Source organism: Dendrobates tinctorius, unplaced genomic scaffold (assembly GCF_039654945.1).
Source record: "Dendrobates tinctorius isolate UK_male_01 unplaced genomic scaffold, ASM3965494v1 ptg000211l, whole genome shotgun sequence".
Classification (NCBI taxonomy): domain Eukaryota; kingdom Metazoa; phylum Chordata; class Amphibia; order Anura; family Dendrobatidae; genus Dendrobates; species Dendrobates tinctorius.
In genome coordinates, this window is record NW_027361878.1 from 6,708,177 (window position 1) to 6,721,800 (window position 13,624).

The window sequence follows — 13,624 nt, forward strand, 5'->3', positions numbered from 1 at the left end:
ATTCACATCTATTGCTTTTGGAGTGCAGCATGTGAAATCTCTGGGAATTTCTTCAGGGGTCGTGCACTTTGACCCCTCCATCCCATTCACTGTCAGTCACAGCTCAGCAGCTGTAGTCGGTTTGCTTAGCTGTAATTGACAGAATCTAGGCGGAAAGGGTAAAAGCACATTGTGGAGATGTGGAGACATAGGGGGTCAGCAGGCGTCCCGGTCCGCTAGCTGAAACCGCATGGACCAGGGATCGTCCCACCAAATACCCGCGCTCCCTTTAATGTGGGCAAAAGGCTACTCAGATACACAGGGTGAGGATAGAACAGTGTGGCAATGCTTTTTTTGAACCACAAAATGGGCAGATAACACATAGAACAGTCCCAGCAAAATATCCCAAGATGGTGCCCATTACAGAGTCTCCCCCTTCTGCTGACTCAACGAGATAATGGCAGCTGTTACTTCAGATCTCCCAGGGTCGACTATCCTACCTTTGGCACGCACACAGAGACGAGGTAACGACAAGCCCAGGGTAAATAACGGCGACCGCAAAAAAAAAAAGTCAGATTTCCCATTTATTTCTCTCTACTCTAATGTGATCTAGCATATCAGAGGAGAGAGAAATGGGGTCCCCAGAGCCCCCCGGTATCTGCGATGTCCCCCGGTTCCTCCAGCTGTGTCCCCTGGCCCTCGGTGTCTTCTTCTGGGAAAAAATTGGTGGGCACATGCGCAGTGTGCCCGCCGATATCTGCCAGTCGGCAACAATAGAAGATTTCTCCCATTGGTTCATTTTGATCACTGTGATAGACCCTATCACAGTGATCAAAATAAAATAATGGTATATCAACTTACCATTTATCACCCCCTTAGTTAGGCAAACATAAAATTAAAAAAATGTATTTATTTCCATTTTTCCATTCGGGTTAGGGCTTTTGTTGGGCTTATAGTTGGGGGTTAGAGAAAGGGTAAGGGTTGGGGCTAGGGTTGTGTTGGGATTAGGATTGTGGTTAGGGGTGTGTAGGGGTTAGGTCTGTGTTAGGGTTGGAGTTAGAATTGTTTTTTTTTCACTGTTTAGGTACATCAGGAGGTCTCCAAACGCGACATGGCGCCCGCCATTGATTCCAGCCAATTTTGGGTTCAAGAAGTCAAACGGTGCTCCCGCCCTTCTGAGCCCTGCCATGCGCCCAAGCAGTGGCTTTCCCCCACATACGGAGTATCGGCATACTCAGAAGAAATTGCACAACAAATTTTGTGGTCCATTTTCACCTGATACCCTTGTGAAAATAAAGTTTGGTTCCAAAGTAAATTTTTTGTGAAAAAAGTAAAATGTTCATTTTTTTCTTCCACATTTCTTTAGTTCTCGTGAAGCACCTAAAGGGTTAATAAACTATTTGAATTTGGTTTTTTGCACCTTGAGGGGTGCAGTTTTTAGAATGGTGTCACTTTGGGGTATTTTCTGTCATATTGAACCCCCAAACTCACTTAAAATGTGAGATGGTCCCTAAAAAAATGGGTTTGTAAATTTTGTTGGAAAAATGAGAAATCGATGGTCAACATCTAACCCTTATAACGTCTGACTCCTAACAAAAAATAATTATGCTTTCAAAATTGTGCTATTGTAAAGTAGACATGTGGGAAATGTTATTTATTAACTATTTTGTGCGATATGACTCTCTGATTTAAGGGCACAAAAATTAAAAGTTTGAAAATTGCAAAATTTTCAAAATTTTTACCAAATTTCCATTTTTTTTTTCATAAAGACATATCAAAGAAATTTTACCACGAACATGAAGTACAGTACGTCATGAGAAAATAGTCTCAGAATCAGTGGGATACGTTGAAGTGTTCCAGACTAGGGATGGGCGAATCCTGAAATATTCGGAATCGCTAGGCTGTAACGAGTCCGACTTGGAAACTCGCTATTCGTTGCACGTCTAGCGAGTCCAATGTTAATGAATGGGGAGGGGATGCGAGTTTTGCAGCGATTCCTGTGCTGGGGAGGAGGAGAATGGGGAGAGAGAGAGAGAGAGAGAGAACGAACTCCTAGCTGGTTTTTTCACAGTTTAATACAAGCAATCCTAGTTTCTTAGCGATTTTGTCTCCAGCTAGGACACACAAAACTAGCTAGGAGTTCTCTCTCTCTCTCCCCTCCAGCACAGGAATCGCTGCAAAACTCGCATCCCCATTCTCCTCCTCCCCAGCACAGGAATCCCCCAGCACAGGAATCGCTGCAAAACAGAGAGAGAGAACTCCTAGCTAGTTTTTTCACAGTTTAATACAAGCAATCCTAGTTTCTTAGCGATTTTGTGTCCAGCTACTGACACAAAATCGCTAAGAAACTCTGCAAAAACTAGGATTGCCATTCATTTGCATTGGACTCGTTACTGTGCGAGTAATCGCTTGGAAACTCGCAGAGTACCGACTCCTGCGAGTCCCCTACTACTCGCAGAGTAACGAGTCCTAACGAGTAGATTCGCCCATCCCTATTCCAGACCTATAACCTGATAAAATGACAGTGATCAGAATTGTAAAAATTGGCCTGGTCATTAACCCCTTTCCTACAATGGACGTACTATTCCGTCCATGTGACCAGGGACCTAACTCCCATGGACGGAATATTACGTCTAAAGCGATCAGCTGCGCTCACGGGGGGAGGGCAGCTGATCGCGGCTGGGTGTCAGCTGATTATCACAGCTGACACCCGGCACAATGTGTCAGGGGCGGTCAAGGACCGCCCCCGACACGTTAACCCCTGGCACACCGCGATCAAACACGATCGCGGTGTACCGGGGGTTAAAGGGAAGCATCGGCAGGGATGGGGCTCCCTTCGTGCTTCCCTGTGCTCCCCACAGCAGCGCAATGTGCAGCGCTGCTGCGAGGGGCTCCTTCCCTGCAGGTCCCCGGATCCAATATGGCGACGGGGACCTTCGGGGGCCTGCAGGGAGCTGGCTTCCTCATGCCTGCAAAGCGCAGGCAAGGAGGAAGCCTTTGTACTGCCTGTGACAGATTGCTGGGACAATGTAATAAAGTTAAAATAAAAAAAAAATCGCTAAATAAAAAAAAAAAAAAATATTCCCATAATAATTTCATTTTTTTTAAATAAAAAAAAACAATAAAAGTACACATATTTGGTATTGCCACGACCGTAACGACCCGCCCTATAAAACTGTCCCATTAGTTAACCCCTTTAGCGAACCCCTTAAAAAATAAAAAACGAAGCAAAAAATGATTTATCATACCGCCGAACAAAAAGTACAATAACGCGCGATCAAAAAGACGCATATAAATATCCATGGTACTGCTGAAAACGTCATCTTGTCCTGCAAAAAACGAGCCGCCATACATCATCATCAGAAAAAAAATTAAAAAGTTATAGCTCGCAGAATAAAGCAATGCAAAAATGATTATTTTTTATATAAAATTGTTTTCATTGCATAAAAGTGCCAAAACATAAAAAAAAGACAAATGCGGTATCACTGTAACTGTACTGACCCGAAGAATAAAACCGCTTTATCAATTTTACCGCACGCGGAACGGTGTAAGCGCACCCCCCAAAAGAAATTCATGAAACGCTGGTTTTTGTTCATTCTGCGTCCCAAAAATCGAAATAAAAAGCGATCAAAAGATGTCACATGCCCGAAAATTATACCAATAAAAACATCAACTCGTCCCGCAAAAAATAAGACCTCACATGACTCAGTGGGTCAAAATATGAAAAAATTATAGCTCTCAATATGTGGTGATGCAAAAACTATTTTTACAATAAAAAGCGTCTTTTAGCGTGTGAGAGCCGCCATAAATAGTATATCAAACCCCCCGTTATCACCCCCTTAGGTTGGTTTCACATTTGCGTTTTTTTGCGCTTGAAAAAAACGCATACGTGCGCATGCGTTTTTTCCCCCTATATTAAACATGGGTGCGCATACCTGCGCGCTGGCATGCGCACGTATGCGATTTTCATGCGCTGCGTTTTTTTGGGGTGTGCGTTTGTATTTTACAGACGCTACATGTTGCATTTTTTGGTCCTGCAAAAAAGCGCATGCGCACGTACGCGCACGTTTTGCGCTAAAAATGGCCATTATAGCCTATGGATGCGCATACGTGCGCACTGGCATGCGCATGTATGCGTTTTTTTAGCGCTGCGTTTTTTTGGTGGTGTCCACTTGTTGTACTAGTTATAAACTTCTAAAGTCAAAAAAAAAAAAGTCTATATAAAGGAGGTGCCTGCCAAAACTCTGCAACTACTACACTGACAGATTGGAGAGCAGACAGTCACCAAGGAACCCATCTTTTATCAGCGTCAAGAATGTGAGTATATTACATTATATGCCTGTCCTTTTAAATTATGTATGTACTAATGATTTTTATTATTTTTACATGCAGTATGTCTTCAGAATCCGAATATTCCCCATCGCGGCAGGAATTGGCGCAAGCAGACCGTGAGGTGATTATTTTCGTGCATCTGGTAAGTATATCTGCTGCTACTCCAAATCTCTTACGTTTTTTTCAACTTTTTTAAGACATCATCATCATCATCTTCTGCGGACGGGACTACTGAGGGCGAAGAGCAGGAGCAGCGAAGCCAAGTCCCGGTGGTGATACGGAATGTATGTATCAAATGATTTGTAATGTTCTTTATTTTTTATCTTCTATTTTTACTCTTTTTTATGTTTCTTTTTTTTGTAACTTTTTATTCAATTTAAATTTGATTATTCTAATGAATGTGTTTTGTCTAGGTTCCACAACGGGATGAAGACGTCTACCTGGATAATGAGCAGCTCATCAGCCTGGTCCAGGAGCGTGCGCCGTTGTGGGACAGCCGTGACCGGCTGTACAAGGACAATGTGGTGACCCGGCGGCTATGGAATGAGGTGGCCGCAGCGTTGATGGATGGCTGGGACAGCACCACAGCATCCTCCAAAAAGGCGTTTAGTGAGTATTTCCCTGCTCTGTATTGTGCCGCAGTGACTGTTGTCCTTGACGGCACTGTTGGGTTTCGTGCTAGGTATATTCTAGCAGGAAACCCAACAGTGTCATCGGGCTCTACAGTGACTGCTTTGAGTATTGTATTGCTATATTGTGCCGCAGTGACTGTTGTCCTTGACGGCACTGTTGGGTTTCGTGCTAGGTATATTCTAGCAGGAAACCCAACAGTGTCATCGGGCTCTACAGTGACTGCTTTGAGTATTGTATTGCTATATTGTGACGCAGTGACTGTTGTCCTTGACGGCACTGTTGGGTTTCGTGCTAGGTATATTCTAGCAGGAAACCCAACAGTGTCATCGGGCTCTACAGTGACTGCTTTGAGTATTGTATTGCTATATTGTGCTGCAGTGACTGTTGTCCTTGACGGCACTGTTTTTTTTTTTTCCCAACAGTGGACAAAGTCCGAACACGTTGGCGTTCGATCAAGGACCGCTTCAACAGTGATGTTCGTGCTGAGGGCCAGGTTCGCAGTGGATCTGCGTCAAGGACCAGAACTAGATACCGTCACTATCACGCGTTGCAGTTCCTAAGACCGGTCCTTGCCACGAGATCGTAAGTATTATAAATTTTGGGTTTTTATTTTTATTAATCTGTGTTTTTCTAATCCACAGCTGATGCTTCTTGTAAAGGCATGGTAGTAATGATTTTCCTTTCTTCCACAGCACCTGGAGCAGCACCCTGCAACCTGGCCCTGGAGCGGTCCTTCCTCGGACGTCCTCTGACCCGTCCCAGCCATCCGACAGCCAGGAAGCACCTTGCAGGTCAGCCACACACACAGCTGGTGACCAGGAAGCTGGGCCATCAGGTGTTCCCCTGTCCCAGGTCTCTGCCACTGGTTATGCGGGCACTACCCGCCAGCGGCAGAGGGCCTTGGACAGGAATGTCTTGCCCGAGTTTATGCATTTGAGCGAGGCCTTTAATTCCAGCCTCAAGTCGCTGTCCGACAGAGTTGAAAGCGGTTTTGCACTCATGGAACGTGGTTTTAACCACTTTGAACACCGCTTCAATTCTGTAGAACAGCGCCTTGACCGTCTGGAGGCCGACCTCAACAGACCAGCACACCATTTTTTTAGTAAGATTGAAAAGGGCATGGCGGAACACCTTAGTCCTGAGCAATAGCTGAATGTGCTGCAGGCCTGCAACAATGCTTTCTTGCAGGCTATGCAGCATAATCGGTACGGTCAGCAGTCAGTGGTGTCATTTCCACCTGTGCCACCATTGACTCGCTTCACCTCACTACCGACTTGTGCTGCATACCACTGCACGGACACCTCTATTCAAAGCCAGGACACCCACCGTTACACCACCACAAGTCTGAGTGCAGCTGGTCACTTCACCGACACCACCATGGCAAGCGCTGCTCCTGTCTGGAGCACCACCGCCACTCCCATGCATGCGTGGAGCTCAGCCACCACTAGGCAAACATGGAACAGCCCTGCCGCTACAACAACATGTAGTAGCCCTGCCACCACCACTCCGCAAACCTGGACCATCACTGCCGCCACCAGTCCTCCTGCAAGGACGAGCACTGCCAACCAAGAGCAGCAGCAGCAGCCACCTCAGCAGCAGCCACCTCAGCAGCAGCCACCTCAGCAGCAGCCACCTCAGCAGCAGCAGCAGCCACCTCAGCAGCAGCAGCAGCCACCTCAGCAGCAGCAGCCACCTCAGCAGCAGCAGCAGCCACCCCAGCAGACGGGGGACCTACACTCAATATTTGCCCCAAGTTCAAGGCAAAATCAATCAAGGCGGGCATTGGGCCAAAGTCGGTCCAGGCACACAAGCCTACGGCGACATGCCATTACAACAAATGTACCTGAACAGATTTCCTCTCCTCCAAGTGTTCCTAGTTTAATTCCCTTAACTGGACTACCTTCCCCCACAAGTTTTGTTGCCCCTTCCCCTCAAACACCGTCTTCAACTGCAAGTGTTGCATATTCCCTGCACACCCCCAAATTGAAACCATCTGCCCCCAAACGCCGGAAAAAATAATTTTTTGGTTTATTTTTGTGATTAAAAATAAATTTACATTTGTGGTTCACCATTACAAAGTTTCATTAATGTTGTTTGCGCCGCTCACACACACTGATGGGTAAATACATGTTAAAAACCAACCCAAGGCCTAGTATAGTCATATGTGAAATAACACGGACTAGTATAGTCATACCAAGGCCTAGTGTAATAACTCGAGTTTTACCAACTTGGATCTGGTTTCATGAAAAACAAACTGTTGAAACTTGTCTAAAAAATAAGTTTCTTTCTTAAAAAGTTTCACCAGTTTGTTTTTTGCGAAACAAGATGCTAGTTGGTAAAAATCGAGTTATTACAGTAGGCCTTGGTATGACTATACTAGGCCGTGGTATTTCACTTATGACTATACTAGTAGGCCCAAGGCCTACTATACTCATATTTGAAATACCACGGCCTAGTATAGTCATTCCAAGGCCTAGTGTAATAACTCTAGTTTTACCAACTAGAATCTGGTTTAGAATCTGGTTTCATGAAAAACAAACTGTTGAAACTTGTCAAGTTTCACCAGTTTGTTTTTCGTGAAACAAGCTCCTAGTTGGTAAAAATCGAGTTATCACAGTAGGCCTTGGTATGACTATACCAGGCCGTGGTATTTCACATATGACTATACTAGTAGGCCCAAGGCCTACTATACTCATATTTGAAATACCACGGCCTAGTATAGTCATTCCAAGGCCTAGTGTAATAACTCTAGAAACTTGTCTACACTACCACAATTTTAAATAAAAGTTGGAATTGAGCTGATTACATTCATCCACTCAATGCTGACTTGTATTCCCCATTGACTTTCATTGGGGTTGGGTTTTGAGGGTTGGGTTTTGAAAAAATCACATACTTTTTTATCAACTAGTTGGACAATTTTCTCTTGAAAAAAATTGGTTTCCTGATTCATGGCCTGCAGCTTTGCTCTTTCCAATATATTTCACGCAGACTAGCAATGCTGCATTTTAACTCATATGTGTATTTACCTGCCCAGGTGTGTGAACATCAAAAAATTCAGTTATACATGGGAAGTTTTTTATTTAATTGGAGTTTAAAAAATATAGTGCACTTAGTAATGGTATCAAATAAGGTTTTTTATTACCATAAACAAACAAAAACATTACACCATTTCATCTTGCCAGTGCACCCGTCCTACATCAGAAATAAAGTAGGCCGCAAATTGGTCCCTCATTTGGCCAACTTCAACGGATGACCTGAGAGTGTGCTGAGTGAATTCAGGCAATGGGTTAGGAGCATCATCGTCCAGTTCAAAGGTCGGGTGCTCTTTAGCCATCACAAAGTTATGTAGAACCACACAGGCCTTCACCACCTCATCGACTGTTTCAAGTTTAAGATTAATGGCCGTGCCCAGAATTCGCCATCTGGAGACAAGAATCCCAAAAGCACACTCGACAGTTCTTCTGGCCCTGGTCAGCCTGTAATTAAATATTTTTTTGGTGTGGTCCAAGTCCCGGCTGGAGTAGGGTTTCAGTAAGTTTCTGCACATTTGAAAAGCCTCATCGCCAACCATTACAAAGGGCAGTGGCGGAGCTTCGGTGTGAGGAAGAGGCCGTGGCATAGGGAAATTAAATTGGTTGCCATACAACCTCCGGCCCATGTCTGAGTTTTTAAAAGCCTGTGAGTCATTACCACGGCCAAATGCTCCAATGTCCACTGCTACAAACATACATCCGGCATCCGCAATGGCCATGAGTACTATTGAAAAGTACTTTTTGTAATTATAGTACTCAGATCCCGTTCTTTTGGGTTTGATGATCCGTATGTGTTTACCATCAACAGCTCCCAAACAGTTGGAAAAATTGCATACTGTCCAGAATTTGTCAGCAATTTCCATCCACTTTTCAGCGGTGGGCAAGGGCATAAATTCTGGACAAAGAACATTCCAGAGAGCCCGGCAGGTGTCAGCAACAATTCCAGACAAGGTAGAGATTCCAATACGGTACTGGAAGTGTAGTGAAGATAGGGTTTCTCCAGTCGCCAGGAATCTGTGAACAGACAAAGAAGTAAAATTAATATTTATGTATATTATTTTAAAAAACTATAAAATAAAATATTAGTACATTCACGAAAACTAATTACCCAAGGTTTTGAATACTAAATTTAAAAAAAAACCATCAGACCGCACCCCTTGGTTTTTAAATATTACATACCGTAATGTCACCAGTAGCCGTTCCTCAGGAGGAATCGCACGACGGAGCTGTGTGTCCTGTCTCCGGATGGATTGTTGGACACGAGCAAGCAAATCCCTGAAACTTTCTGGGGACATCCGGATATAATCTGTAAATTTCTCCGGGTTTGCCTGGAGCTCGCTGTAGAGGGTGTGGTATGCCCCACGGCTCTCCCGGAGTTCAACAATCGGATGTATCCACATACGCCGCCGCTGCCGTCTTCGCTGCCTCTCTCTCTTCCTTTGTTCATGGCAAGCAACTGCATACGCCTGAGCCATCGCGATGTCCAAATCCAAGTTGAAGTGAAAACTCTTCCAGCGCAGATCCATGGTCACGAGAAGAATCAAGCAAATGTGAAGAATACTGTAGACAGGGTCTATATATTAACATACCACACCCACAATGAAGTCCCATTGGTCTTGTGTGTTGTTGAATGTTTTTTTTTTTTCTGTTTTGGGGGGTTTTTCCAAAATCTGTAAAAAAAACGCAAACGCACAAAAAACGCATACAAACGCACAAAAACGCTGCGTTTTTTTCCTGCATGCGCATAAAATGCTTGAAAAAAACGCAGCGTTTGTATGCATTTGTATGTGTTTTTTCTATGCTTTTTTTGCGCTAAAAACGCGCTGGAAAAAAAAGCAAGTGTGAAATTAGCCTTAGTTAGGGAAAAATAATAAAATAAAAAAAAGTATTTATTTCCATTTTCCCATTAGGGTTAGGGCTAGAGTTAGGGGTGTGTTGGGGTTAGGGTTGGAGTTAGAATTGGGGGGGTTTCCACTGTTTGGGCACATCAGGTGCTCTCCAAACGCAACATGGCATCTGATCTCAATTCCAGCCAATTCTCGGTTGAAAAAGTCAAATAGTGCTCCTTCCCTTCCAAGCTCTGCCATGCGCCCAAACAGTGTTTTACCCCTACATATGGGGTATCAGCCTACTCAGGACAAATTGCAAAACAACTTTTGGGGTCCAATTTCTCTTGTTACCCTTAGGAAAATAAAAAATTGGGGGCAAAAATATCATTTTTGTGGAAAAAGAATATGATTTTTTTTATTTTCACGCCCGGGCGTTATAAACTGTGAAGCACTTGGGGGTTCAAAGTGCTCACCACACAGCTAGATAAGTTCCGTGGGGGTCTAGTTTCCAAAATGGGGTCACTTGTAGGGAGTTTGAATAGTTTAGGCACATCAGGGGCTCTCCAATGGCAACATGACACCCGCAGACCATTCCATCAAAGTCTGCATTCCAAAACGTCACTACTTCCCTTCCGAGCCCCGACGTGTGCCCATACAGTAGTTTTCTCCCACATATGGGGTATCGGCGTACTCAGGAAAAAATTGGACAACAACTTTTGGGGTCCAATTTCTCCTGGTACCCTTGGGAAAATAAAATAATTGGGGACTAAAAGATCATGTTCGTGGATAAAATACGATTTTTTTATTTTCACGCCCGGGCATTATAAACTTCTGTTAAGCACTGGGGGGTTCAAAGTGCTCACCACACATCTAGATAAGTTCCGTGGGGGGGTCTAGTTTCCAAATGGTACATCAGGGGCTTTCCAAACGCGACATGGTGTCCGATCTCAATTCCAGCCAAAAAAGTCAAATGGCGCTACTTCACTCCCGAACTCTGCCTTGCGCCCAAATAGTCGTTTACACCCACATATGGGGTATCAGCGTACTCAGGACAAATTGCACAATAACTTTTAGGGTCCTCTTACCTTTGGGAAAATAAAAATTGGGGGTGAAAAGATCATTTTTGTGGAAAAAATATGATTTTTTAATTGTACCGCTGTACGTTATAAACTTCTGTGAAGCCCTTGTGGGTTCAAAGTTCTCACCACATATCTAGATGAGTTCCTTGGGGGCTCTAGTTTCCAAAATGGGGTCACTTGTGGGAGGTTTCCACTGTTTAGGCACATCAGGAGCTCTCCAAACGTGACATGGCATCCGATCTGAATTCCAGCCAATTTTGCATTGAAAAAGTCAAACGGCGCTCCTTCCCTTCCAAGCTCTGCCATGCGCCGAAACAGTGGTTCCCCCCCACATATCAGGTATCAGTGTACTCAGGAGAAATTGCACAATAACTTTTGCAGTCCAATATCTCCTGTTACACTTGGTAAAATAAAAAAAATTGAACCTGAAGTATTTTTTGTGTGAAAAAAGTTAAATGTTCATTTTTTTTTTTTAAATATTCAAAAAATTCCTGTGAAGCACCTGAAGGGTTAATAAACTTCTTGAATGTGGTAAAAAAGTGTCTTTAGATGAGGAAGTTTCATTACAGCAGACTGAAAATGGAATATTACACACTGCATTGAGGAATAAATCTAATTTTTACCCGATACAGAACCAGGGACACCATTTAAAAACATTTTCTGATTTAGTACTGAAGGATTTTGAGAATATAAATCCTGCAGATTATAAAAATGAAAGAAATATGACTAAAGCAGAAAGGGAGGCTGTTAAAAGTCTGAAAGAGAACACAGAGGTGGTTATTAGACCAGCTGATAAGGGGGGGGGAGTTGTAATCCAAGATAGGAAGGAATATTTGAAAGAGGCATATAGAATATTAAATGATGAGAATACATATAAAGTGGTTACAATGGATATTTATAAGAGTGCGGTAACTGAATATAATAAATTACGGTAACTGCAACTGGAAAAAAGGAGGGGATTTTAAATAAAAATGAATATAATTTTCTGACTATGAAAAATCCCCCTAGGGCTTTTTTCTATCATCTTCCTAAGATTCATAAGGATCAAAACCACCCCCCCAGGGAGGCCCATCATTTCTGGCATAGGTTCTCTCACGTCAGGATTGGCAGCGTATGTAGATAATATAATGTATTTCCATGTGAAGTCTGTGAAAAGTTTTCTTAGGGATTCTGCCCAGCTGATTCATTTGATGAAGGATATAGTGTGGAAAGACTCATACATGTTTCTGACTATAGATGTTGCATCCCTCTATTCAAATATTAGACATGATCTAGGATTGTATTGTTTTGGGAGATATGTGAAAGAAGATGCCCGTTTACCATTGAATCAGAAAGCCTTTTTAATGGATAGCATGAAGTTTATACTGCACAATAATTTTTTTGACTTTCAGGGAAAACTATATCACCAACAAGTCGGAACCGCAATGGGTTCGAAAGTAGCGCCAACTTTCAATAACCTATTTATGGCCATTTTTTAATTCATTTATATAGAAAATTCCATTTTTTCAGAGCATATTATATTTTTTAAACGGTACATAGATGATCTAATGATAGTCTTTGATAATAAATGTAATAACATAGAACAATTTCTGGAGAGCATTCAGAGGAATGATTGGGGTCTCACCTTTTCATGGGTATATAATATGGAGAGTATAAATTATTTGGATCTGACCATTTTCCATTCAGAAGGGAAGATTTTTACTAAAACTTTTTTTAAGAAGTGTGATGCAAATAGTCTGTTAGATTTTAATAGTGGCCATTATTATAAATGGTTAATCAATGTCCCGAAGAACCAGTATAAAAGGATTAATAAAAATTGTAGTTTAGAGTCAGATTTCGTATCACAAGCTAAGGAATTGAAAAATAGGTTTATTGAGAAAAACTACCCAAAAAAACTGCTAGAAAAAGCATAATGAGTGCGCAGGTTTGGAACAGATGGACCTAGTAAATCCTAAGAAAAAAGAAAAAGAGAATGATAGTTTCTCCTTAAACTTTTTAACTAATTTTACTAAACAAAATCAAAAAATTAGGAACATTTTACAGGATCATTGATCTGTTCTTCTTAATGATCCAGTGTTGGGGAGTATGCTACCGAATAAACCAGGACTAACCTTTAAAAGATCCTCTACTCTTAGAAATATACTGGCCCCCAGTCGCCTGAAAAAAGAAAAAATTAGGGATGAACAATGCAAAAAAACAGGAGTCTTTAAATGTAATACCGCTCGGTGTCTGTGTTGTGGCATGATTATGCATAATATGACCACATTCAGATCAATTCAGAATAATAAGGTGTTTGATATAAAGTTTTCCCTAAATTGTAAAAGTAGTTTTGTGATATATCTGATAGAATGCGAATGTGGTTTACAGTATGTGGGTAAAACCACACAAGAACTGCATAACCGCATGAATTCGCACAGACACAATATAATTGAAGGTTTGATGTTCCATGGAGTATCAAAACATTGCACTATAAGACATGGGAAGAAACCATGTATTAAAGTGGCCCCAATTGATTATGTTTCAGAAGACACTGTGAACAGGAGTGTCATTCTGAGAAGAAAGGAAATTTACTGGATTCATAGGTTGCAGACTCTGCAACCATACGGTTTAAGTGAAATATCTGACATCTTTAAATAATTTTGGTGCTCTGCATATTTGTCTGCTAATGATTGGAGTAGTATTGGCATCTGATAATTGTGTGATGTCCATGCTATAACATTACAGCAAGGGAATGATCATA

The 13,624-nt window shown here is 42.5% G+C and overlaps 1 protein-coding gene across 3 annotated transcripts in view; it reads left to right on the forward strand.

Moving 5' to 3' along the window:
- CHID1 (chitinase domain containing 1) overlaps positions 1 to 13,624 on the forward strand; it is a 540,982-nt gene that overhangs the window by 316,074 nt on the left and 211,284 nt on the right. For 2 of the 3 annotated variants that reach the window (XM_073554356.1, XM_073554354.1), the window contains exon 11: positions 1,064 to 1,319. The exons of the other annotated variant lie outside the window; for it this stretch is intronic. In XM_073554356.1, coding sequence (XP_073410457.1) covers positions 1,064 to 1,304 — 241 coding nt within the window. In that variant the 3' untranslated portion in view covers positions 1,305 to 1,319. Of the gene's footprint in view, positions 1 to 1,063; positions 1,320 to 13,624 lie in introns of those variants that run through there. 3 annotated transcript variants of the gene reach the window in all.